Genomic DNA, 25,183 nt, shown 5'->3' with positions numbered 1-25,183 from the left:
CAGAATATGCAAGTTTAGAAAATTCGTGTTATGGTATCATCGAACCCGAATTTATGACATTCGACACTTCGAGCTCGGCAACATGTTGAAAGCCCCCGGCGACAAGTGCAAAAGGACAAAATGAGGGGATGGAGGTGAGGAACAAGGGACGATAATAAAAACTAAAAAAAGAAAGAGGGAAAGTAAGAGTTTTCTATTACCCGGAAAACGAAATTAAAAGTAAAATAAAGCAACTTGGTATATCCTTCTTCACGCTCACTCCCCCCAATTTATTTTATTTATTTATTTTTTCGCCTTTAACTAATGCGCGAGCGAGCTCTATTCTCGTAAGTCGGAAACCCCAACAAGCGATTGCTTTTTTATCCCCCATTTCCTGCAGCCTCTTGCTTTTCTTATTCCTTTTTGAATTAGGGTTCCATCCCCTCTTCCCTTCGCCCGTTCGTCATCTTCCTTCGCTCGGTCGCAGGAGCAGCTCCGAACGCCACCGATCCGCCATTACTAGCCGTTGCCCACCCTTTCCCGCCAATTTTGGCCCTCCCCGGCCGTCGATCGACCCAGATTTCAAATACTAGCCGTTGGATCCCCCTCCCCCGCGCCCGCCCCTCGTGGTCTCTTTTTCTTGAGCGGAAAACCGGACGGGGAGGAATGTCGGCCGCGGAGGAGGAGAAGAAGGCGGAGGGGGAAGCGGAGGTGAAAGGGGGAGAGCTGCTCTTCTGCGGGGGCACGTGCTGGGACACTCTTGGTCGGAAGAAGGGCATCGTGGATGGCAACTTGGTCTCCCCGACTCGGCTCCGTCCTCTCGTCGGCGTTAGTATCCGTTTCGTCGCCTCTGGCTGCAGTTAAGTTCTGACCTTTGAAGCTCCGTGATGCGGTCTGCGAAGTTGAATCTTGTTTACGTCTAGTGTTTGACTTGGGTGTTTTTAGTTTTCAGTCGCCGGTGGTAGTTACTCGGTTTGGTTTTTCGTTTGTCTTTGAGTTTTACTTTTGTTCAAAGAACATTTTGGGGTTTGTGCTTTCCTGGATATTTCCCCGAGCAGGTTCTGATGCCTTGTTGCTGGATGTTTGTGCAGCGTCTTGTCACTGCGTGGCCTTAGATGTCGAGGGAAGGTGCTACACATGGGGTCGAAATGAGGCGCGTTAGTCCTATACTTTGTTAGACATTTGTGTTTCGCGGGAATTTTGGCGGTTTGTCATTGATGAATTGGGAACTTGGTTTTGCAGAAAGGGCAGCTAGGTCATGGAGATACCATTCAGCGCGATCGACCCACAATCGTGTCTGAACTTAAAAAGTGTGCCATCTTCTTTTATCAGTTTGTGGTTTGGTTATGCAGAGTCCTTTTTGCTGTTTCATTTGACATATTTGGGGCAAACTAGTTGTTGGATCCACGAAATTTTGCAGTCTTGAATAATAGGAATGGCATATATCTTTGGGCTACTTGAATCCTTGATGTTAGTCGAACCTATAAAGGCTGCTTTTTTTAGGTTGGTAATGTTTGGCATGCCTAGCAACAGCTAAACCCTTTCCTCATGAATTAGGAAGTGTGCACTCCTGAAACTTCTTTTTGTAAACTTAGGCTCATGATAAATCTAGAGGAAGAGGAATTTGGCATAAGGATGTCTAACTAGTCAGTGTGGGTGATTCTGCCATACTGAATGTATTTAATATTGCTTTTCATAAGTAGAGTGGAGGCTGCGGCAACAAACATTTAATTATCGTAGAATTCTTGTCTTAGCTGTTTATATATTGGGAAAAAAAAATTAAGGTTATGGTTTCATGATATGGCTTTCCTGCCTAGTTGTGTGAATTTGGGTACCAGTTATTTGAAATGTCAAGAGAAGGTGAATGGGTTCTTCTGGTTTTGCCCTGGTTTATTGGATCTCTAGGATTTTTGTGCTATATGAACTGGAACTTAACTCAGGGAATTTAGTGAGATAGGTAACTTATGGTAAACAGATGTCAATAAAGACCTATGAGTACCATAAAATGAGTTTGTAAAGTTTTTGGTGAGTGGTGAGGAAGTGCCCAGTGAATTCCTTTTAGTCATGTTCCGTACTACATGGAGCAATACTGGACACTTTATCAGTCACTTTCTGTCTGTCTAAATCGTGACAGTCCTTGTGTTGAAGGTACAATATTGTTAAAGCCAGTTCAGGAAGGAGCCATACTGTTGTGGTTACTGATGATGGAAATTCACTTGCTTTCGGCTGGAATAAACATGGACAGCTGGGATCTGGTTCTGTGCGAAATGGTAGGCTATTGTATCCCCACTCTGAAATAAGATTTAGACAATTATCTTCGTTGAATATTCATTGAGTATGTAAACTAGTAAAACCTCTGCCATTTAAAAAGGAAGTTCTTTCAATTTTTGGCTATAAATGTAGTCAATGTTGCGAAACCTACATTCTCTGTGTTGTTTTTATTTTTCAGTCTAAGCATTGTTATATTGTGTTAAGGGATGTGTGTCATTTAGGAGAGGGTGATTGCTATCGTATCATCACTTTCAAATAAGATTTAGACAATTATCTTCGTTGAATATTCATTGAGTTTGTAACTAGTAAAACTTTGACCATTTAAGAGGAAGTTCTTTCAATTGCTGGCTATAAACACAGTTAATGTTGTGGAACCTACATTCTCTGTGTTGTCTTCATTTAGTCTAAGTATTGTTATATTGTGTTGGGGGATATGCGTAATTGAGGAGGGGATAATTCATCTATATTTAATGAATTGGAATGATGAGGAAAGGGGAGATAAAGAATCCCCTATCAATTCTTTTTATCTAAGGAGATCATCTCTATGTTATTAAGAGTTCTTCTACATGTTGATTATGGTTGTGACCTGTATTATGAATAAATTTGTGATTCTGATAATTCTTCCCCCATTATACTGAACTTCATGTGGGGTTCTCTGAAGTTGTCTTCCCCCTTAGGAGGACTCTCGCTCGCAGTGCATGGTGCCAGAGTTTCAGTGTGTTAACATACTTGGTAGTCTGTATTACATTTTCTTTTTTCTGTGGCCTGATAATTCTGGTTAATTTGGTTTTTGAATGTGCTGATTGGTTTTAAAGAAATACTGTATCCTGGAATGTAGATCTATATCTGTAGTTACTTGCTTCTGAGCCTGCTTAAAAAGTGTCTCCATCACCTGAGACCAGATGCTATAGAGGAATCTCGATTAATTGAAACTTCATGCCATTTGGGGTGAATCTCTCTCATTGCCTGTTTTAACTGTTGCGTCTATAACGCCATTTTGTTTTTATGTTTTGAGATCAAGAGTCAGACTTTGGAATAGGCAAGGCATGAATTTATAGTCTTTATCTGCTTTATGTGGCTTTACTACATGGACCAAGCTCTTAGTTTTGCTTGATAAGTTGTGTTTCCTTCTCATGAATATCTTTTACAGTTATAGTTATACTTGGTTGAATTCATTGGTAGTTCTTTTATGCATATGGGTAATTTTGTAAGATAGATATTAACCACAATATTGTATGTATGTATGTCTTACATTTATTTTTATTATATTTCAATAAATGTTAGTGCTGTGAGTAGCCTTGTAGAGGATATGCAGGTCTGATGGAAATGAAGAATCTAATGTCCATAAACTGTGTGAATATATTCTTGTTGAGGAGGAAGATGAGAAAGGCTTAAAGCATCATCGTTGCTGCTTTTTCTTTAATATCTTGTATTTTCAAGTTTGTTCGAAAATTTTCCACTTGTTTTTGTTGTTAAATTGACAGGAGTCTGTTTTTTGCTGCTTTCTCTTTGTAGAAATTGAAGCATCCCCTGTTCGTTGTCTTGTGACTGAGGTTAAAACTACTGCTTGTGGGGCGGATTTCACTGTTTGGTTATCTTCTGTAGAAGGAGCTTCTATATTGTAGGGTTTGTTGAATATCTTGAATGGGTATTCTTACCTTTGTGATTTCCAATACTTAGAAGTATGTCTTGATCTTTTTGGATTTTAGAACTGCAGGCCTTCCCCAATATGGTCAACTTGGGCATGGGACCGACAATGAGGTAACTAAAAGGAACTGAATTTTCTGTTTGGTGATATTGTCTTTCAAGAATCTCTTGCTTCTGTAGCGAAACATGGTTAGAAGAGAAGCTGTGTAGTTGTACTGTCAATACTATTTTGGGCGTCTGGTGGCAGAAATTCCAAATATAACCAACAATTTGTATATTTCATTATCAGGGACTGTAAATTCCACGAATCTCTTGGATATTGACTTCATTCTTTACCCTTTACACAATGACTTGTTGCTTGATGTTGCCTATGCTTGCATGTGCAGTATAATACTAAAGATAGCTCTGTGAGATTGGCTTATGAAGCCCAACCACGCCCAAAGGCAATTGTAACTCTGGCTGGGGAAAAGATTGTCAAAGTTGCTTGTGGAACAAACCACACAGGTAGTGTGAACTTTCTTTCCTTCCCCCTTGCATGTGCAAAGATGATACATTCTTATGCAAGCTTGTTATGTGACGCACATTTTGATTTTAACACACTTGTTGATGCAATGCACGTTTTGATGATTGATCTTAATTCTCTAACCAAGTTTTCTTTTATCATGTCCTTCTTCGGGATTCCAGTGGCTGTAGACTCAAATGGCTGTGTTTACACGTATGCATCACTTGTACCTCTATCTTTTACCATTATGTTTAATATCTGCGATATGGAGAGTAACTTGTGGTTGAAATTGTTTAGGTGGGGCTTTGGTGGTTATGGCAGGTTGGTTCCTTAAATTATTTTGTGAGCTATACCTTTTCTGTTGGAAGACTGGCTTTTGTTGGTCACTGCTTGTCTAAGTGCTGTCTTGTAGGCTTGGGCACAGAGAGCAGAAGGATGAGTGGCTCCCTCGTCGTGTTGATATCTTCCAGAAGCATAATGTCTTGCCACCTGATGCGATAATTTCTGCAGGTTCTGTTAATTCAGCTTGTACTGCAGGTACTTATTTGCATTTTTTCCCTTTAAATTGGATGCTGAAACTATTATTTTATTGGTCTTACAACATATTGGCCTTTTGGATTCTATCAGAACTTGGAGCTGGATTTAGCCTTCTAATTGGTTGTCTGTACTTGTGACTTTAATAAAGAGGATATGTAATTTGGGACAATCTACTGAATTGACTAGGGGAGACTTTTACCTTTTGCTTTTTGCTTGATCTAAATTTTGCGATATACGAACTTTTTCTTAACCTGAAACATCTGAAACTTTCACAATTTACAAATCTTGGCACCTAGAGTCACATATAATTTGTTTATAATTTAGATAATATTTGCATATTTTGGTAGGGAAGCAAGCACAAGGTTGTTTTTTGCTTTAAAAAGCTTAACCAAACAGGCCCTAAGGTGTCATGCCCTTGTATGGTCTCTTAGATGTCAATGGTCACCATCCAATGCTTCTTTTAGAAGACTAATATTTTCATTCACATTCAGCTGTCATGCACTAGGGTTTCTATGGATTCCCATTGGAGAGTAGCATAATGTGCATGAATAAAGTAGGACACTGGGATTTGTCCAAAAGTAAGTAGGATAAGGCGACTCTTTGGAATGTGATTAAACTTTATGCTCTTTAAACTTAAATATTTGAAGATCTGGTGATTGATCGAATGGTGTATGTTTTGATCTCAGATTATTAGTTTGAAATTTTAAGATAATTTACTGATTCTTTTTTCTTGGCCATACTGATTGGCCAGTTTGTTGCAGTAGTATAACTTTTAGACATTGTTAATAACTTCAGTCTTTTCTTTTGGGCTAATACGTGGGGATAAAACATATTTTATTGATACAAACATAACTTTTAGACATCTGAGGTGTTCAGATAAATTCGAAAATTCAATTGTTTTTGAAATTGTAGTTCTCCAACCTAGGGGCACACAGATTCCCTCTCTTTAAGTGAACTTCCAAGTGCCAATTCCATTGTAGAAGCTCACAGATGGATACATCAGACTGCAGTTGCTGTCTGCTTCCCTGATTGTTTCCCCATTTATAATTTGGAAAGTAGTTTCGGAGTTTACTAATAACACACCCTTGTTATGCTTCTTTTTCCAGGCATGACTAGGCCATTAATTACTGTCCACAGAAGCAGGGCTAAGCTTTCTTAGAAAAGTAGCTCCCAGTTATAGTACAAATCCTTAATTAGTTGCTGATCCATTTCTAGTGAAACCTCCCTTTCCATCAGGCTTTCCATTTTATTATAATCAAATTTCTCAAACTATTATCTTGTTAACTCTGGAGAAGGGCTCATCTCATGATAGTGCTCTAAATAGTTACTACCTTTTAGGTGCAGAGTGTCATTTCATGTTTTGTAGCCTGTTTTGGGGGACAGAATTTGTAACTTAACATGAGTATAATGGCTACTCCTATCTAAATATGGGGCTCATTTAAACCAAAATCAATTTTTTTTATAAAATGAATACACTTCTATTAGATGCCCATTTATTTAAAAAAAAAAATTGAATTAGAGAGAGTGTAAGATACATCTATATTTATGTCTGTCAATCTGCTGCACCTTCTGCAATTTTTTTTTTTTTTTGACTCCTTTTTCTTTTTTCAGGTGGAGGACAGCTATATATGTGGGGAAAAATTAAGAATACTGGTGATGATTGGATGTATCCTAAACCACTTATGGATTTGAGGTTCTTTTCTTTGCCATTTCATTTCATCTTCGTATTTTTGCCTTTTTGCTTATATTTACTGTAGGACCTTGAGGTTCTGTTCATCATCTACTTGCCTAATTATGTAGATGGTGGAAGGAAATAATTTCTTGTTGATTTTACAGTGTGCGCTTAGCTGTCTGATTTGGTCATTCACATTCCTCTTTGTCATTGCTTCTGTTTCCTAGACAAAAATTATCTTGCCTTATGATTCTTCTTTTCTGTTACTGGCAAGGGAAGTAAATGGGTTGAGTTGCGATTGAGGAAATCATGCTTGATTGATGGAGTTCTAGCTTTTGTTGTTTCTTGCCAACTTGTATTATGCAACTCAATCTTCATGAGTGCTTTTTCAAAGCTCCCCAGGTGTTTACGGAATATAACATTAATAATAACTTAGGATTATGACATCATAGTGAATAGTTAGAAGCACCTTGATGTGAAAGAATATTCATGTACTTATGGCTGCCATGTTATATTAATTTTAGTTCTTGTTTCCTTCAGTGGTTGGAATATACGCTGCATGGATTCTGGTAATATGCATTACTTTGTTGGTGCTGATACATCCTGCATAAGTTGGGGCCATGCTCAAAATGGAGAGCTTGGATACGGCCCCAATGGACAGAAGTATGTTCTGTCTCTTCTCACAACTTATTTTTTTCTTCTCAAATGCTGATCAGCAATTATGAATATTCTTTAGATCTTCTGCTATTCCCAAGAAGGTAGATATACTGGAGGGAATGCATGTAATTGGGTGAGTAGAGATACCTTCTATATTGCTTGTGCAATTATTGTTTCAAAACTGTGTTGATCTTATATTTGTAATTTTTGCAATTAATATTTGGTGAACATCTTATGGAAGCGCTGCTTTCTTAGGGTGATATAACCTCAAAAAAGGGGAAAGCCTTTCTGGTTTACTCAATTCACTAAGGCAAATAAGGAAGGATCCACATTATCTCCATCATTAAGATAATGAAGAACTTAATATTGTAGAATGATCTGCCTATGTTTTGCTGATAGATCATCCTTCTGTTGTAGCGTTGCATGTGGTATGGGCCATTCAATGGTTATAGTTGATCGAGCAAACATTGGCGATCGTCTAGATGAGGTACCTGGATTCTCTGAACCTGGAAAGAGTTATTTTCATGCCTTTTCTTGTGGTGGTTGGACTATTGAACTTTGTTCTTTTAAGTTTCTTCAATTGATCATGTACAACTGATGCATGCTTCAAAACTTCATTTGGCTGGCTTTCAGCCATTAAATCTTCTATTTTGATCTAGTATGGCTTGTAGAAATATTACTGTTCCCCCTCCCTTCTTAACTTAAGAAACCCGGAGTCCCTCGTGGAGGCTGGAAGCTAAGGAAGCCTTGCACATTCTACTATGGCTTTCATAGTCAGTTCTTAATTTTTCCCCCAGAAGCTAAGACAGCAGAGAAAACCAAAGTATAAGAAGTGGCAGAGAAGAGGTACCTTTGGCTGCCTCCTCGAGACTAGTTGTTTAGAAGTCTCAGTATGCAAAGTTTGTAAACCATGGTCAATTCACCTCAAAAAGGCTCTGAGTCAAACAAGGCAGCAGTATGATGACATTTTTTTAATGATTTTATCTTTTTCTGCTGCTGCTGCTGAGTGTTGCTGATAACTGCAAAACTAAAGCCCTCTAATTTCTCCGTTTTGCAGCTGGACATATATGATGGCAAAGCTGCTGCTGAAGAAGGTATATGCTGATTTGCAAACAATAGGGTTCCGTCTGTAAAATATGGTTATTATAGTGAACTGCAATGAGATTTCAGTTTACAGATGTGATCAAAAGGACTTGCAGTTGTCACATCTACTTCACATGCACTGGTTCAATTTTCATGCAAAACTGAGCCTATATATTATTTTTCTGTCTTTGATCTAACTATTGTCAGCATCCTGGGAATCTGCAGCACTCAAGCCCACTAATTTATTAGTTCGTTTCATAGGAAGCGAGGAACCCAAGAATAAAACACCACTAGCCAAGCAGACCAGCAGTAAAAAAGCTGCTAAAGCGACTGGTAAGAGGAACAAGTCAAAAGAAGACTCAGCCTCTGAAGATGAAGCTGAGGGTGATGATAATTCTGATAATAGTGATCAGGAGAATGGGCAGAGCAATCCAAAACGTCGACGCGGCGGGAAGGCTTCAAGTAGGGGCCGTGGTGGTGCTAAAACTGGGGGAAAAAGTGCTGGGAGGAGTCAAGCGAAACCAGGAAAGCGGGGCAGGCCTAGGAAATTGTAAGCCGTGCACTGCATTTTGTCAAAGTGACTGTTTTTGTCTCATTCACGAGAGGTGTGCTATTCTTTTCTCGCTTTGGCCATGTACTTGCATTCTTGTTTATTTATCCATCGGCAATCTGGTATTTGCTTACTGGAGAGAATCGAGTCCCAGATCATCGATTATTCCTTGCAAGTGTCGAGAGTGTGAAAGACCTGTACTGATTTTGAGCAATTAATCGTACCACAATACTTTCTTTAAGGAAATTTTACACTTTTGCAGCTGTCGTTGATCTCCATTATGTTTTGTGATGCACTACTGTATGCCACGTTCCAATCTGAAATTGGAGACCAAAAGCGTTCAGACCACAACACAAAAACCCTTCGCCTCGGTTTTAATCACAGTATAGCAACTGTGTCTTTGGAAATGTTTCAGCTTGTTTCTCGGTACTTGGTTTGGGTATATTGATGGTTTGTTGATAGTTCCTCGGGTTCTAGTTGTGTATATTCTTGAGTGAGTAGGAACAGAAATTTGGACATGGCATGATGGTAGGTTTCATTTGTTCCGCAAGAATTTGATACTCAGGAAATACGTTTTCTAAGAAATTTCTGGAAAATAGCTGTACTTTTCAGCGTTCGACTGAAATTTGACAATAAATTAGAAAAAAATTTGTGGTTTTATTTTTATAAAACTGAAATTTCACGCTTCAGGAGTTGATAGGTTGTTGATGGTTCCTTGGGTTCTAGATATGCATTATTCGTGTGGTACACTTGTTACATTAACAAAGATTCAGATAAAGTTTCATTGAATTAAATTTTATAGGATAAGTACTTTCTATATTGTGAATAATTTCATTTTTTTCTCTTTTGATTTTTCATCGTCACTTTTCTCCATTCGATTAAAATAAGCACCCTAATGCGTGAGACATTCTTTACACGTATTGACGAAAACTACTCTCCTCATCCAATGGACCAAATAAAAAGATGAACTCCCAATTCTTAGGCTCAGCATCGCTGGCTGAGGCATAGCTCCACACATCACGCCAAGGCCCACCATCGGAAACGAGCTGTGTCGGGGAGTTACAGCTTCAGGAGCAGCCAGTCCATTTCCAATGACGACGAGGAGATGTCTAGATCAGCTCTATCCACCTTCATGGCCAAGGAGGAGGAGATTGAGAGGAAGAAGATAGAAGTCAGACAGAAAATCATCTCGTATCTGGGTCGAGAACACTCATCATGGTGCATGAGGCCAGCGAAACAAAGAAGATAGACAGTGGTGAACAATTGGATGCCATGGGAGAGTGCGGAAATTGATTTCCGTTTTTCAAAGATCGGAAGTCATTTTCCTTCATTTTAAATGCGGAATTCCAGTTCAAGGAAGACTATATTCTATGACGGATGAATTTTCCAGCATTAAACACCGGAAAGGATGGAAGCATTTTCTTGAAATTTAATTTCCTTAAAACAAACGAACACAATCCAAAACAAAAGGTTAAGTACTCTCTCTCTCTCTCTCTCTCTCTCTCTCTCTCTCTCTCTCTCTCTCTCTACGAGATATGTACATATCAAACAGAAACATATTGGACACCAAGCATGCTTATCAGGCATAATTCTTGACCTTGGCCCTCAGGCAAAGCGGGATTTTCTTATGAATGGTATTTCCAGGCGTAGCCTCGGTGTCCACATCCTCCTCCTTCATTCCCTCAGGAAGTTCCCAGTCAAACGAGTACAACAAATTGGCCAGCGCCAACTCCAGTGTCACAACTCCTAAACTCGCCCCCGGACACACTCTCCTTCCACAGCCAAAAGGCACGAGCTCAAAGCTTTGCCCCCTGAAATCCACATCGCTATCCAAGAACCTCTCGGGGCAAAACTCCTCTGCACTTTCCCAGTACTCGCTGTCTCTCCCGATGGCCCATGCATTAATGTAAACTAGGGTTTTGGGTCTTATCTCATACCCACTTAGAATGCATCTTCCGGTCGTTTCTCTGGGAAGCAGCAATGGAGCCGGTGGGTAGAGCCTCAGCGTCTCCTTGACCACAGCTTTGAGATATGGAAGGGAGAGAAGATCGTCTTCATCCACAAAACCTTTGCTTCCGACCAACGATCTTATTTCGCGCTGAGCCTTGTCCATGACTCTGGGGTTCTTCTTCAACGATGTCATTGCCCACGCCAGCGTGGCCGCGTTCGTGTCAGTCGCTCCGATGAATATGTCCTGAAATGAGTGAATGAAGAAAAGTAATGAGCGAGCAAATACCAGAATAGTTGCATGCATGAAATAAAGTTTCTTTTGGATCAACCGGACATATTCAAACATAAGTGTCTACATTCTTACCCAGGTACGGACAAAATTTCTGTAGGAATATCCATCTTAGACTTGCAAACAAATATTAAGAAATATTTATGTGTGTGTGTGTACATGCACGTTTATTTAATTGATTATCTAGCTTGTGTCAAAACTTTTTGCTTTCACACGGCTCGTGAATATAATTCCAATAATGAATTGAGGGAAATGCTTCCCTTTTTGCGAAAATTGTCAAAGAATTATCCAGTAATAACCTTATTAACTGGAAACCGAAAAAGGTAAAACATTGTCAAATGAGCATACATGAACCATGGGCCATCAAAATATTTCACCTCAAATCAAAATTAATCTCACTTTTACATATTATTCCCATCTTTATAGATTCTATTTGCCAACTTTGTAAGACTTGCATTTCAAAAATGAATTAAGAAAAATATGTCAATTTCCTTGGATTTTAGTTCTTTAAAAAAATGCAAATGTTTGCATGATAATTCGTTGTTCATAGGGAGAGTAACGTACCTTTATCGATCATAAAACCCTTTCTCAGAAAGCAGATGACTATCTCGTCCGATAACAAAGTTGTTCACAATTATCAAGCATATTCTCAGATAAAAGGAAATGAGAATATTCTTAAGAAGTCGTACTAAAAAATTGATTTAATTGACACGTTCTACATCATGTTTTAGCAATAATTATAATCAGCGAGCATTTTATCAGATCTACATCTATTTATGTATTTGATTGAGTACGATTGAATTCAATGAAGATTGGATCTAATCTGCATCTATTTTGTTTTTCAATAACCTTTGACACATTTATATTGGGGGTGATATATCTGATTTCCAACTTGTCACATTCTCGACTCGTTAGATGTCGTGTTATAGTAGGACGGCCATATGACCTAATGCACTATTTCCTCAAATTAATGGACATAACATAAACGAAGAGCTGATACTTAAGAATTTTTACTATATCCTGACTAATAGGGAAAAATCGCTTTTCATCAGTGGTATTAACAAATTACCATGAGAAAAAGTATAGGATATTTTAGACCATACATATGTAATGCAATTAAGTTCTCCAATTTTTAATTGATCCAATTAAATCCTAGATTTTTTTAAAAAAGTGAAATTAAGTTATTTCAATGAACGATACCTAAAACTTTCTAGTTGTTAGGACTTAATTACATTTTCAATAAAGGTTTAGGATTTAAGCAAACCCATTGAAAATTTTGAGTAAGATTTCATTTTTTGGTAAAATTTTATTACTGGATTAAATCAATGGAAATGTTCGAGACCCCTCCCGCGAATTCTTTCATTTGCATATAGACCTGGCTGCTAAAAATGTTGAGTTGGTTTAGTGTTTGGGCCAATACGGATTTGAGTTGTGAACCAGGTCTCATTGAAAGGGTCATGATTTGATTGACCACTATACATAGGGGTTGTGAGAATCTACGAGACCGGCATGATTGAATTGGTTTTGGGGTGAGTATTAAAGGTCACAAAATAATTTTCAGATTCTAAAAGTTTGAAACCGATGAAGTACAAGGAAAATTTCAAGGCATGGCATTACATCCACACTGTACACCTAATCACTTGAGGAACATACTAGTAGAATATATAATATTTACTATCTATATGTGAAAAACAATTACCAAGTTGAGGAAAGCCTAGAACTTGAAGACGTGACAATGAAGTTTATTAGACCGTATTTCTTTTCTGTTTTCACCAATCTCAGCTTCTCTTACTCTCAGTGAAAAGCATCTCAGTAAATGCAACCGGTCGCCAATCCCAGGGAGGTGGGATTTGCGGCTCAGAAGTCACGGAGACCGTTATAAGAGCAAGGCTCTTTAAAAATGCCATTTACTTAAAGGTTGCTCATATTATAACACTTCACTTAATAAATTAATTTGTGAATCCATAATTTATAATCTAGCGCCGCTCTATATTAATTGCAAGGGGCGTGCAGCAGAAAACATCCAAACTGACAAAGCTAGGGTGGGTCTGGGGTTGGGTATTTCTTGGACACATCGATAAGTTTCAAAGTCGTAAAGATAAGTTCCAAATTCCTAAAGTTTAGAAGTATGCAGCGCATGCAGGCTCTAGGATACCCAGTCATATAAATCCTGTACCAAAAATATTTATATGTGTGTATATATGAGTAATTATAACATATGGGGATAAAAAAAATTGTACAAGCAATTTTATGAATCATTAATTTTTTAGTGATTATGTAATCATGATTTCTAAGTCAAGTGTAGATAAAGCCCTTGTGCAAGGCTTCCTTTATATTGGTGGCATATCCTCTACCTTTCTTTCTAAGATTTATGCGAATTTCAAATTGATTGTTGATGATTTTGATGTATTTTTTCACCAAGTTCGATATAAAACTCCGTTAGATATATTATGAGATAAAAAATCATATCGTTTCTATGTATGTGTGCTTTACTGTAATATAGTTATGTTTTTAAATGAAAGATGTCTTTTATTAACAGAAAGTATGGGGCATCTTTTTTTTATATATAAATAAATTACAGGACACCCCGGGAATCAATTTTAAGTTAAAGTTTGCAACTTGTATTTTCACTAGAATATGGCAACCGGCCTAATATAAGTTGCAAACTCTATTTGGATACGAATATGACTCTCGTACTTAAATGTCACCTCTAAGTTGCCACACTACGTAATAGAAATCCCATCTCATTACTGATTTTTATAAGGTGAACTTGCAGTGTCAATTTTTTTTTTTTTTTTTTTTTACACAAGCGGGCTTGAGATTAAAACACATATTTAAGGGTGACTATTGAACATGCAAATAGACATGTATCTCAATCTTAAACCCGCTTGTATTTAAAAAAAAAAAAAAAAAACTTACGCCATGGCGTTTCTTAGAGAAATCTTTTTATTGCCTCATGATCTAAGTTCTTATAGAAGACACGGAAGATTTACCGTGAGCATCGCTTTGATGTGATCTCTACTGACATGCACCGAACCCGACCGATCCTCGCCCATTCGAAGCAAGACGTCAATGAAGTCGTCTCGATCCTCCTGCTCTCTCTTCTTCTCGAGGTGGTCGCGAATCATCACCTCGTAGAACGAATCCAACTCCACGAAAACTCTCTGCAACTTGGACGACAAACCGGTGACCTTATCGACGACCGAACCGACCCAGCCAAAGTGGTCCTCGAAACAGAAGCTCCCAAACACGACCATAGCTTCCCTCACCGACCTAAGAACATGGATCCTGGGCTCGGGTTCGACAAGGTAGTTCCTCCCAAAAGCGATTCTGCAGATTAACGAGGCGGTGAGAAACAAGAGCGTCTCGCTCAGGTCGACCAACTGCGAACGAGAAGCGGCAGCTGCCTCGGAGATCCTCTCCACCATTTTCGAGACCTCGTCCTCGCGTATCGGACGGAAGGATTGGACCCTTTTGGGGTTCAAGAGATTCTCCGCGCTGATCCTTCGGTTTTGCTTCCAGTGCTCGCCGTACGGCGCGAAGGCCATGTCCAAGCCGCCATACGACAGCTTCTGCTGGCCTACCAAGGAGGGCCGGTTCGAGAACTCGAGGTCGTGTGCTCTGATGGCCTCTCTTGCTGTCTTTGCCGAGGAGATGACAAGCGCAGGCGTGAGTCCGAGCTTCAGGGACATGAGTGGGCCGTGGAGCTGAGAGAGTTGCCACAGGCGGTGGTGAGAGACGGAGAGGTTGAGCTGGTGCAGGTTCCCAATGAGTGGAAGCCGCCGCGGGCCGGGCGGTGCCGGGTGGGTGGTGGTGTCGGTTGCATGGTTCTTTTTGTGTTTCAGGAGGAAGACGAAGATAATGAAGAGGATAAGAGAGAGGAGGAGACAAGTGTGAAGGGAAGACATGGAGACGTTCATATTGGCTCACACGTTGAACTCTAGGAGATTGCTTGCTTAAATAATGCCGTGTGGGGGGTCCGTGGAGCCATCCGCCGAATGAAGATAAATGATGAGAGAACGGATTCTTGCTAGGTGGTTATAAATTATGGTCACATACATGTACGTAAATTTTAAAGAGATATTAATAATTGTTACTCACAAATCAGAAACTGTTTCTAAAGAAAAAAAAAAAACAAAACAAAAAAAAAAATCCTCCAATAGGGCATAAAAACATAGTCCTATAAAATTAGAGGAAAAGTGTCAAAAAAAGTCATAAACATATTGCATTAGTGCCAATTTAGTCCTAAATTTTATAATGATATCAGTTTAGTTCTAAAATTTTAATATACTTTTATTTATTTTATTTTATTTTATTTTTTATTTTATTTCTTTCTTTTTCCTTTTTTTTTTTTTTTTTTTTTTGCCTTCCTCTTCCTCCAACCGATCACCAAAACTCAGCAACCAACCTTTAACGCGCCTCATTGCCCATTAGCAAGGCTCGAGCACTCGCCCGTGAGGGTGATCGTGCGATGGGCTAGCAAGGCTCGCTCGTGTTGAATCTAGTGAGGTCGAGCATTGCCCAGCCATGGCAAGGTTGGACAAAGGTCAACAAGCTCTGACCCTTGCTTCTGGTCAGTCACCAATGGCAATTGGCTAGAAGAAGAGGAAGGACCAAAAAAGGAAAAGAACAAAAATTATAAAAGTTGTCAACGTTACCACCAGTCATGCCACGTAAGTCAACCAACATCCACGGCAGCAATATCCAATCAAAATTAGTCGGAATGACTAAATTGGCATAGGTCAAAATATTTAGACTAAATTAATACTAAATTAATACTAATATAATAGATTTATGACTTTTTCGACACTTTTTCCATTAAACTAGTAAATTAAATGATGTAATGCGCTATGAGCTAATGTCAATGACCAGGTCATATTCGACTTCCATAGCAGTATGTAGTATTATTTTTTGTTTAATGTCATTTTCAAATTTCCAACTGCATGCTAACCGCGACAAAGGTTTTTGAAAAAAAGATCAAACATGCATCCTAACTACAAGTTGATTAGAGATCTTATTAAATGACGATAAAACATGTGTCTCAAATACAAGTTAATCAAAAATTTAATATGATCAGTCAAACATATGAAACACAAGAAATTTTTAATCCTGAATTGAAACATATAAATATTTTGAATTCGGGAATGACTTAAAAGGTGATTGGAGGTCTTTCCAAAGGGTGGTCAAACATATGTCACAAGTACAAACTGATTAGAGATTTTTAAAGCGAGCAATCGGAGATATGTCTTAAGTGCAAGCTGACCGCAACTACAGTTTTAAGGAGGAGAGATCACACATGCGTCCCAAGTGCAAGACCACCGTTAAGAAAATGAGCAATCAAACATATTTTCAAAGTGCAAATTGATCAGACATCTTTTGAATCGATGATCAGAATCACGTCCCAAGTGCATGCTGACCACGAGGAATATTTGAAAAATTATTTGTTGACAAAAATATGGTTTGTCCCAATCATTCATATTCAAAGTTCTTGAGAGGACTTAAAATCCATGTTGTGGAAATGTTTGTGATTCTTAAGAAATCTACTTCTAAGCAAAATCATTTTAGAATATGCTTTTTCAACATACTCGGTGCATGAATTGTCGGAATGCCTATCGGCTTAAAATTCTTTGAGGAGAAATGTTTTGATGCATGCATGATTATCAATTAGTCCAAAAGGTATTGTCCTAGATATGTAACATCAAGCTGGCTCTGCGTCTTTGAATGGCAAGGGGATCCATTAGGGATAAGAATGAATGAGGATACTAAGCATTGTGCGTATCGACCCGTGCAGTAGTTAAATTTGCCATGCATGTAGGTTCTGACCAAGGATCACCTAATTCATTTTCGTCTTGTCATTCTCTCCTGATTAGATTGATAATTCTCCAAGAATGGAGTGTTTGGCTGGCTTGTGCTCGTAACCAAAAGGGTGATCCTTGGAGGGAGGATCGAGGCCCAAAAACACACACAAATTGTGGGTTAAATTCAGTCAAAGTGACCGTCCAGGCTCCTGTTCATTCGTTCTGGCAGCTACCGATCTTTGGCTGGTGCCTGATCCGTCATATTTTCCTTTTTAGCTCTGAGATTTAGCTCATTTGCTTTGCTTTCTATTGTTTGATTTTCACTTTACATTGAATTGGCATCTGTCTTTTCGTGCCGTGGGTCTTTTCTCTATTTTTCTATTTCTCTTCTTCTCTTTTTTTCCTTTTGAATGCCCCCCAACACATGCCTCTATTCTGGTTTGATGTTTGTGTTGGAAGATATGCCGAAGATCCACCAGATTATGAAGGATATATTTTCCAGATTGTAATTGATTATTTTGTATCAATCTAGGATTAGATCTAATATACTTTCTTTTTCATTGAACATCCTCTGTATTATTTAATTCTCTTTGTACATTGAAACAATCAATAAAGTGCACAGAATACATTTCTCTCTATTCTCGATATTCTTCTCGCTTCCACTATGTTTTCTGACATGGTATCAGAGCGAGGTTCTTTTTCTTCTGACTTCCGCACCTTTTGATTGCCTTCCGGATGTTTCTTGTCTTTGTTGTTGTAGGAACACTAAACCTGCAAAACAAGATTAGCACTCCGGTATAGGAATCGGTATCTAAGCACTCCAAAAATCAGAAAAGAAAAAAACTTTTTCTTACCGTTTTTTTGCTTTCTTACCAACACCATGGTTAAGGAAGATTCATTGACCCAACAACTCTCGGATCTAAAACAGGGAAACATGAGCATCGCCGCGATCTGCAACAAGCTATCCGCTTTATGGAACGAATTGGAGGCAATCGAGGAAAAATTAGAAGGCCCAGATCTAACCTTGCAACAATACCGCACCATACGAGAGAGGGAAAAGGTCACCAGATTCCTGCTGATCTTGAACGAGTCTTACCAAACCTTTCGATCTCAGATTTTGAAGATGGAACCCATGCAGACTCTTGGCCAGATTTACCAACTCACCGTCCAAGAAGAAAGACAATGTCTTGTTGGCTCCGATTTGCACAGATCTGGCGACGGGATGGCGCTCGCAGCTTATGTGAGTCACGGAGGAGCCGCGACCAGAGAGCACGAAGGAAGATGGACGCTGCAAATCTGGTTTGCAGGAGCAAACCCTAAATCCTTCAAGAAGGGAACGAACGGCCAAGATCTGATGATGCGATCTAACGGTTCACGAGGGCTCAATCCATTCGCTAGATCCGACGACCCATGAGGAATCTCTCTAGCAGGATCGGACGGCTCACAGCGCTCTTTTTCTGCGCATGGATCCAACAACCCAAATGAGGCCGCGATGGCTTCGGTTTTTAAACCATCCAACGAACCACATTTTGCCACGTCATCAAAGAACAATGGGCAAAATTTTAAAGGAAAAGGTAAGTTATACTGCGATTATTGCAAATGTCCACATCATACAATAGATAATTGTTGGAAACCGCATGGTAAACCTAGAGAGAAAGGGAAGAGGGATTTTCCCATAGCTTTACAGGTGACAAGGCAGCATACTGATAGATCAAATCAGTCAATTACTCATGATCAGTATCAAGAGATTATGAAGGCTCGTAAGAAGTTGGATGTTTTTGACAGCACCAGAAGTTTTACAGGTACTTCTTATTGTTTGTTGAATTCAATTTTGAAGATTGCTTAGATAATTGATTCGGGTGCTAGTGACCACATTATCTGCGATGAAAGTTTTTTTTCAAAATATAAAAAAGAAAAAAAAAGAAAAAAAAAAAAGACTTTCTTATCTTAGTCCAACTTCCAAATGGGAATGCTACCCATGTCATGATGATTGACATAGTAATTCTTAGTCATCTTGTCACACTCCAGAACGTGTTTTATGTCCCAGAATTCCATTTTAATCTCATATCAGTTTCTCGGGCTTGTGAAGAAAATTCATGTCGTGTTCTATTCAATCCTGATCATTTTTGGACCAATTTTTCCAATAATTTCAATTCATCTTGTATTGAATTGAATAAACAATCATTGTGTAACATTACTACCAATAATAAGTTTTTTCTTAATCATTGAAGACTGGGTCATTCTGCTACTTTTCCTTACCCTCAATGTTCAATCTGTTCTCTGGCAAAACAAGCTCGTATACCTTTTGACAATAGCAAATCTCGTGCAAAAGGCCCTTTTTCCTTAATCCATGCAGATGTTTGGAGACCCTATCACACACCCAATCGTGATGGTTCTCGTTTCTTTCTAACACTTGTGGATGATTTTTCTCGTGCCACATGGATATTTCTGATGCAATCCAAAAGTCAAGTTCTTTCTCATCTAAGAACTTTTTTCTCCCTCTCCAAAAATCAATTTGGAAGATCAATTCAACGTATTCGTACTGACAATGGAAGGGAATTCTTCAATAGTGAATGTGCATTCTTTCTTTCTTCAAACGGAATTTTGTATGAGAGTTCTTGCACCTACACCCCACAACAAAATGGTATTGTTGAGCATAAACACTGTCATCTCTTAGAGGTAGTCCGTGCTCTTAAATTTCAAGCTTCCATTCCCGAGACTTTTTGGGGAGATTGTGTGGTCACTGCAGCTTACCTAATCAATCGAATGCCAAGTCATGTTTAGAAGACACCTTTTGAGATGCAATATGGAAAGAAACCAAAACTTCAACACTTGAGGGTTTTTGGTTGTTTGTGCTATGTGACTACGGTGGGGCCACGGGATAAGTTGAGTCCACGAGCTAGACGATGCATATTTATGGGATATCCGAGTCTCACAAAGGGATATCGGGTTTTTAATCCGTCCACTAGGGATTTCTTTGGGATGTTATTTTCCATGAGAATATATTTTCTTTTGGTGAAGATTTATCTTTACATGATGAGTCTGATAGGGGCATGGATACTCATCGTTTTTTATTTGAAGAAGACCTATCTCTTGGACAATCATAAATCATTGCACCTCCATCATATCTGCCACGAGGTATAGTTTCCTCTCCAACAGTAGCCATGGATACTTCAGATACACTAAATGAGGAGGAGCATACTTCTTCACCAATAACAGCATCTCCAGCATCAACTGAGGAGTCACAAGTTTCTTCAATACCTTCACAGCCAACACCACAGAATAACCCGCCACGGTGATCTAAGCGTGTTACGCGTCCGCCCACATGGACAAAGGACTATGTTTGTGCTGCTTCAAATTCTCGAGGTACTCATTACCCTATCTCCTCATATGTCTCTTTTCATCAATTATCATCGGGTCATATGTGCTGTATCAGTCATGTGTCTGAGGAAACAAAGCCGTCCAATTATAATGATGCAGTAAATGATTCACGATGGCAAAAAGCTATGGAGACAGAATTGCATGCATTAATGGAGAACCATACATGGGACATTGTTCCTTTACCGTCTCATCAAAAACCGATTGGCTACAAGTGGGTCTACAAGATTAAATATAAAGCCAACAGCTCTGTAGAAAGATATAAGGCTCGGTTGGTAGCCAAAGGTTTCACTCAACGAGAAGGTTTTGATTACCATGAAACTTTTTCTCCGGTAGCGAAAGATGTTACAATTCGCACATTCTTAGCAATTGCTGCATTTCGTGATTGGTCATTGCACCAAATGGATGTCCACAATGCCTTCCTTCATGGTGACTTGGATGAGGAAATTTACATGGACATTCTACCGGGATTATAGAGACAAGGAGAGTCTAGAGTATGTCGTCTCTGCAAATCTTTATATGGTCTCAAGTAGGCTTCTCGACAGTGGTATGCCAAGTTTACGGATGCACTTATGGGAGCAGGATTCAAATAGTCCAGACATGATTATGCCTTATTCACGTGGACAAAAGGCATGTCATCTATCTAGTTGATTATATATGTCGATGACATACTTATTATGGGAAATGATGAATCTACCGTGACAAGTCTCAAGAAATATTTGCATTCCACTTTCCATATTAAAGATTTGGGACCACCCAAATACTTCATTGGAATTGAGATAGCTCGTTCAAAGCAAGGGATCTCACTTAGCCAATGGAAATTTGTGTTAGAAATTATATCTAAAGCAAGTCTATCAAGATGCAAACCAGCAGTTATTCCTATTAAGCAGAATGTCAAGTTGACCACTGCTAATTATGATGTGAGTCTACAATCTACAAAGAATGACTTGTTGCTCAAAGATCCATCAAGCTATCAGAGACTGGTTGGGAAACTCATCTATCTCACTATGACCAGACTAGATATAAGTTATACGGTCCAGACACTGAGTCAGTTCATGCATAATCCAAAACAGTCCCATATGAATGCTACATCGAATGTTGTAAAATATTTGAAGACATGCCCAAGACTTGGGATTATTCTTTCTCGTGATTGCAACATGGAAATGACGGCTTACTGTGATGCTGATTATACGACTTGTCCCATGAGTCGAAGATCTATCACTAGTTTTCTGCATCAAACTTGGGGAATCGTTACTTTCATGGAAGACAAAGAAACAGTATCATCAGCTGAAGCTGAGTATCGATCCATGGCCAAGACCGTGTGTGAAGTAGTTTGGTTACAAGGCTTACTTCTGGATCTCAAAGTACAAGTCAATGGACCAACCTTACTGTTCTGTGATAATGATTCCGCACTTAAACTTGCGGCCACTTTACTCAAGAGAAGATTCAAGAAAGGATAACCAAAACAAGAGGAATCGGGACTACCGAACAGCCTGCAGATATATTCACCAAGCCTTTATGTCAACAGCAGCATACATATCTCCTAAGCAAGCTAGGTGTCTTAGACATATACAAGCCACCAGCTTAAAGGAGAGTGTTGGAAGATATGCCAAAGATCCACCGGATTATGATGGATATATTTTCCAGATTGTAATTGATTATTTTGTATCAATCTAGGAGTAGATCTAATATACTTTCTTTTTCGTTGAACATCCTCTGTATTATTTAATTCTCTTTGTATATTGAAACAATCAATGAAGTGCACAAAATACATTTCTCTCTATTCTCGATATTCTTCTCGCTTCCACATTGTTTTCTGACAGTTTGCATTTCTATGCCATGGCTTTTTTTTTTTTTTTCACTTTTTGCAACCATGGCCGATATGACATTTTACACATCGTGTTGGGATGTTTGTGGTCCCTAGTATCAATCTACAACTGAAATTGGGACATCGCAATCTTCCCAACACTACAATAAACGAGCGTACTATCCCGAAGGGTCAGATATTAATATAAATGTTAAAAAAATTTGTTTGATTATGCACAACCCATTTTTCAGGTTTAAAATGTGTTTTGAGCTAATTATCTCATCGGTCGATCTTCAGTTAAACCCGGTCAACCCAAGGTCAAATTTATTGATTTTATGTAGATGGGGGCAGATGGGGGCAGAGAGAGTTAGGGGTGTCAACACTCTCTAAAGCTTGCGTATACTTTTCTATTGTTTATTTTTGCGAAAAGCCAGGTGACTTCTTATTGTAATTCTCTGTGAGGGTGTGCTGAAATCATTGTAAGAGTGCTTGAGCAATGACTGAAGTGTTTATACAAATATAGAGTAATTATAATGCTCCGAGAGAAGACAAATTCATCGGTAAACACTGTTGGAAACTCCAACTTTTACCTTAGTAGATTCCAACTTTGTTCTTGGACTGTTAAGAGTGGTGATGGTGAAATTGTCCAAGTGGAAAAGCTGAACCACTGTAAATTTACGTTGCAATCTCTTCTATTTCTACTTTCTTTACATTTTTGTTAATAGAACATTTTTGTTCCACATCATATATTTCATCTACAAACGTAATTTCTTCCTTTACATGCGTTGTATTCGATCCCCCCCAAAAAGTAATTAAAAGCTTTTTAGAACAACCAATGAATGACTCGCTCCTGATTGTTAAATACAGTCCATTTCAAGTGCTGCCTTTACTTTGCCTTCATCCTCCCTCTCTTGTATTTCACCGGTCAATCTGTAGGGGACGGAAAAGTGAAATTCAAGAGCATCAGCATCATTCTGTTCATCAGCTCTCGACATGCTCAGTCTCGTGTCTTTCGTTACCATCACGCCTTGGCATCCTTTCCCAACGCGGCAACCCTGGTCCCACTCGCTCCAACAGAACCAGAAGAACTTGTATCTCATCCCAAAACAAGTTTCTGCTGTCATACCCCAAATCTGACAAGAGCAGAGAAAATGACATGGCCGTTCTCTTATTCAAAAGAAGCAGTCATAAACATAACCAAACATTAACCTGTTACTAGATTATATATATATCTTGATCTATATAACTGACAAGCTAATAATTTGGTTACATGATCAAATTTTAAAATTCATCGGCAATATATTTCCCCACACTAAAAATGTAAACCTGAACAAATACCATTTCAAACGTATCCAATTACCAAAAGCTCCCCATCAATATTGCTCATGCTCTATTTGTTGTTAGCTGAAGAACTTGAAAAAGATTGGAATGAATTGGGTAAGCAATCACATCTCAGTAAATAGTATATAACTCTTCATGCAGATCAAGGGCTTACCATTCATATTTACTAAGTAACACCAGAAACTCATTATTCTCAAATCCAGTTAATACGTATAATACCGAGAATGAGTAAAAAAAAATTCAACAAAACTTTTTATGTGATAGAAATGCTTATTTAAATCAACAACATGGAATCATACACCAATGGTACATTTCATTGATTAATCTCATTTTACACATCAATAGTCCATTCCATTGATTTATCTCATACCACACATCAATAATCTATTCCATTGATCAATTCTATTCTTTCCATCCTCAATATCTAACTATAGTCACACTTAAAATTTGTGACGAAGGCAACCGGATTTGTCTTTCTTAGTTAGGTTTCCACCTATATTAGTCAATGGTTCAGCCCAAAAGGACATCTTGATAATAATATGCATAATTACTCCCTCAATGTGTTTTGATTATAGTGACATGAGCATAATACACTAATACATTCTCCAGATTCCAATAACCCACAAATCCAAATCTACAATTTAATTTCATAAGTCAGGCTCACAATCCAAATCAAATAACCTTTCGTAGTTAGGTTCATCAAGTAAAATACATTACATAAAACATTTCTCAATATAAATAATCTTTTGCGATTCCTTTCATAAACATTTCCTAAACCATTTCAAATAACATATAAGGTAATAAATGACCAACCTGAAATTATGCATCATATATGCTATAGACATCACTTTTCCTTTTCAAAGAAATATCAAATATGTGATGCATTTTTAACTCATGACATGTCTTTCCATCACTTCTAGACATGAGTTTTATAAAATCAAAAAGTGATAAGTACTAATCACCAGGAAAGTTGAAAATCAACCTATGAAGGCTACTTGAGACAACGCACTTGTATTCCTATCAATTAATTAAAAGAAAAAAAAAACTATATCAAAATCCAACTAATACCCCTCTTAAATGAATGAGTCAACTAAACTATGCTTTTCGATCCAAAAAAAAAAACTAAACTATGCTTCATTGTCAACTACAAAACTTCTATGCGTTAATGAAGAAACTTGTTTATAGTGAACATACATCTTCTCCATTTCATGTATTTGTCCATTACGCATAACTCGTATGTATGATTTGAAAAATCCGTTTCAATCAAATAAAGTAGAATCAATTGTTATCAAACCCTATGGCTCCACAATACTTAAACTATTATTTTCACAAAACTCCACAACCTAACAACTTCTAAATCGGAACCCACAGTTCATAATTCACATAACCCCGAATTTATGCTCTTAACATTGAAAATTACTCTGATTACATGAACCTAGGGCTCGAGTCCTTACCAGTCGAAATTGATCTGGCTTATCAAGAGTCTAAAACGTGTGTCGAGAAAGTTCTCTTTCCTTTCTTTACGGTCTCTTCTTGCTTCATGTTCTTCTCCCTCGTTATTACGGTCGCTCCTTTCTCTTTTTCGCCTCAACTCTTTCCTATTTCCTTTTTCTTTATTTCTTTTGTCTCTTTCTTTTTCGTTATTTTCCGGTTTTGGCTAAGTGAATCCTTCTGATTTTCTTTCTCTGCCGATTATCCCAAATTTCAAGAAGGCCAAAGATG

The 25,183-nt window shown here is 38.4% G+C and overlaps 2 protein-coding genes across 3 annotated transcripts; one reads left to right on the top strand and one right to left on the bottom strand.

Annotated features, from left to right (window-relative positions):
- Positions 1–340: 340 nt before the first annotated feature.
- On the top strand, positions 341–9,159 carry LOC104449153 (protein RCC2 homolog). 2 transcript variants are annotated; one of them, XM_010063191.3, is made up of 16 exons: positions 342–838; positions 1,071–1,132; positions 1,222–1,289; positions 2,128–2,249; positions 3,766–3,871; positions 3,960–4,011; positions 4,284–4,401; positions 4,582–4,612; positions 4,697–4,720; positions 4,812–4,936; positions 6,548–6,629; positions 7,149–7,271; positions 7,345–7,398; positions 7,683–7,752; positions 8,323–8,359; positions 8,610–9,159. In XM_010063191.3, exons 1-16 carry the CDS (start codon positions 646–648, stop codon positions 8,900–8,902), a joined length of 1,560 nt encoding a protein of 519 aa, XP_010061493.1. In that variant the 5' UTR covers positions 342–645; the 3' UTR covers positions 8,903–9,159. The 2 variants fall into 2 exon arrangements, with proteins under 2 accessions (XP_010061494.1, XP_010061493.1); XM_010063192.3 differs by lacking the exon at positions 7,345–7,398 and having other exon boundaries at positions 341–838.
- A 1,312-nt stretch (positions 9,160–10,471) lies between these two features.
- LOC104451784 (cytochrome P450 71A1) lies at positions 10,472–15,057 on the bottom strand. Its single transcript, XM_010066373.2, has 2 exons — positions 14,131–15,057; positions 10,472–11,092 (listed from the first exon to the last, which is right to left on the bottom strand). The coding sequence occupies exons 1-2, from the start codon at positions 15,055–15,057 to the stop codon at positions 10,478–10,480; spliced, it is 1,542 nt and encodes a 513-aa protein (XP_010064675.1). The 3' UTR covers positions 10,472–10,477.
- Between the last annotated feature and the right edge of the window lie 10,126 nt (positions 15,058–25,183).

This window comes from Eucalyptus grandis, chromosome 6 (genome assembly GCF_016545825.1).
Source record: "Eucalyptus grandis isolate ANBG69807.140 chromosome 6, ASM1654582v1, whole genome shotgun sequence".
Lineage (NCBI taxonomy): Eukaryota > Viridiplantae > Streptophyta > Magnoliopsida > Myrtales > Myrtaceae > Eucalyptus > Eucalyptus grandis.
This window is presented reverse-complemented; position numbering and strand designations above follow the sequence as displayed.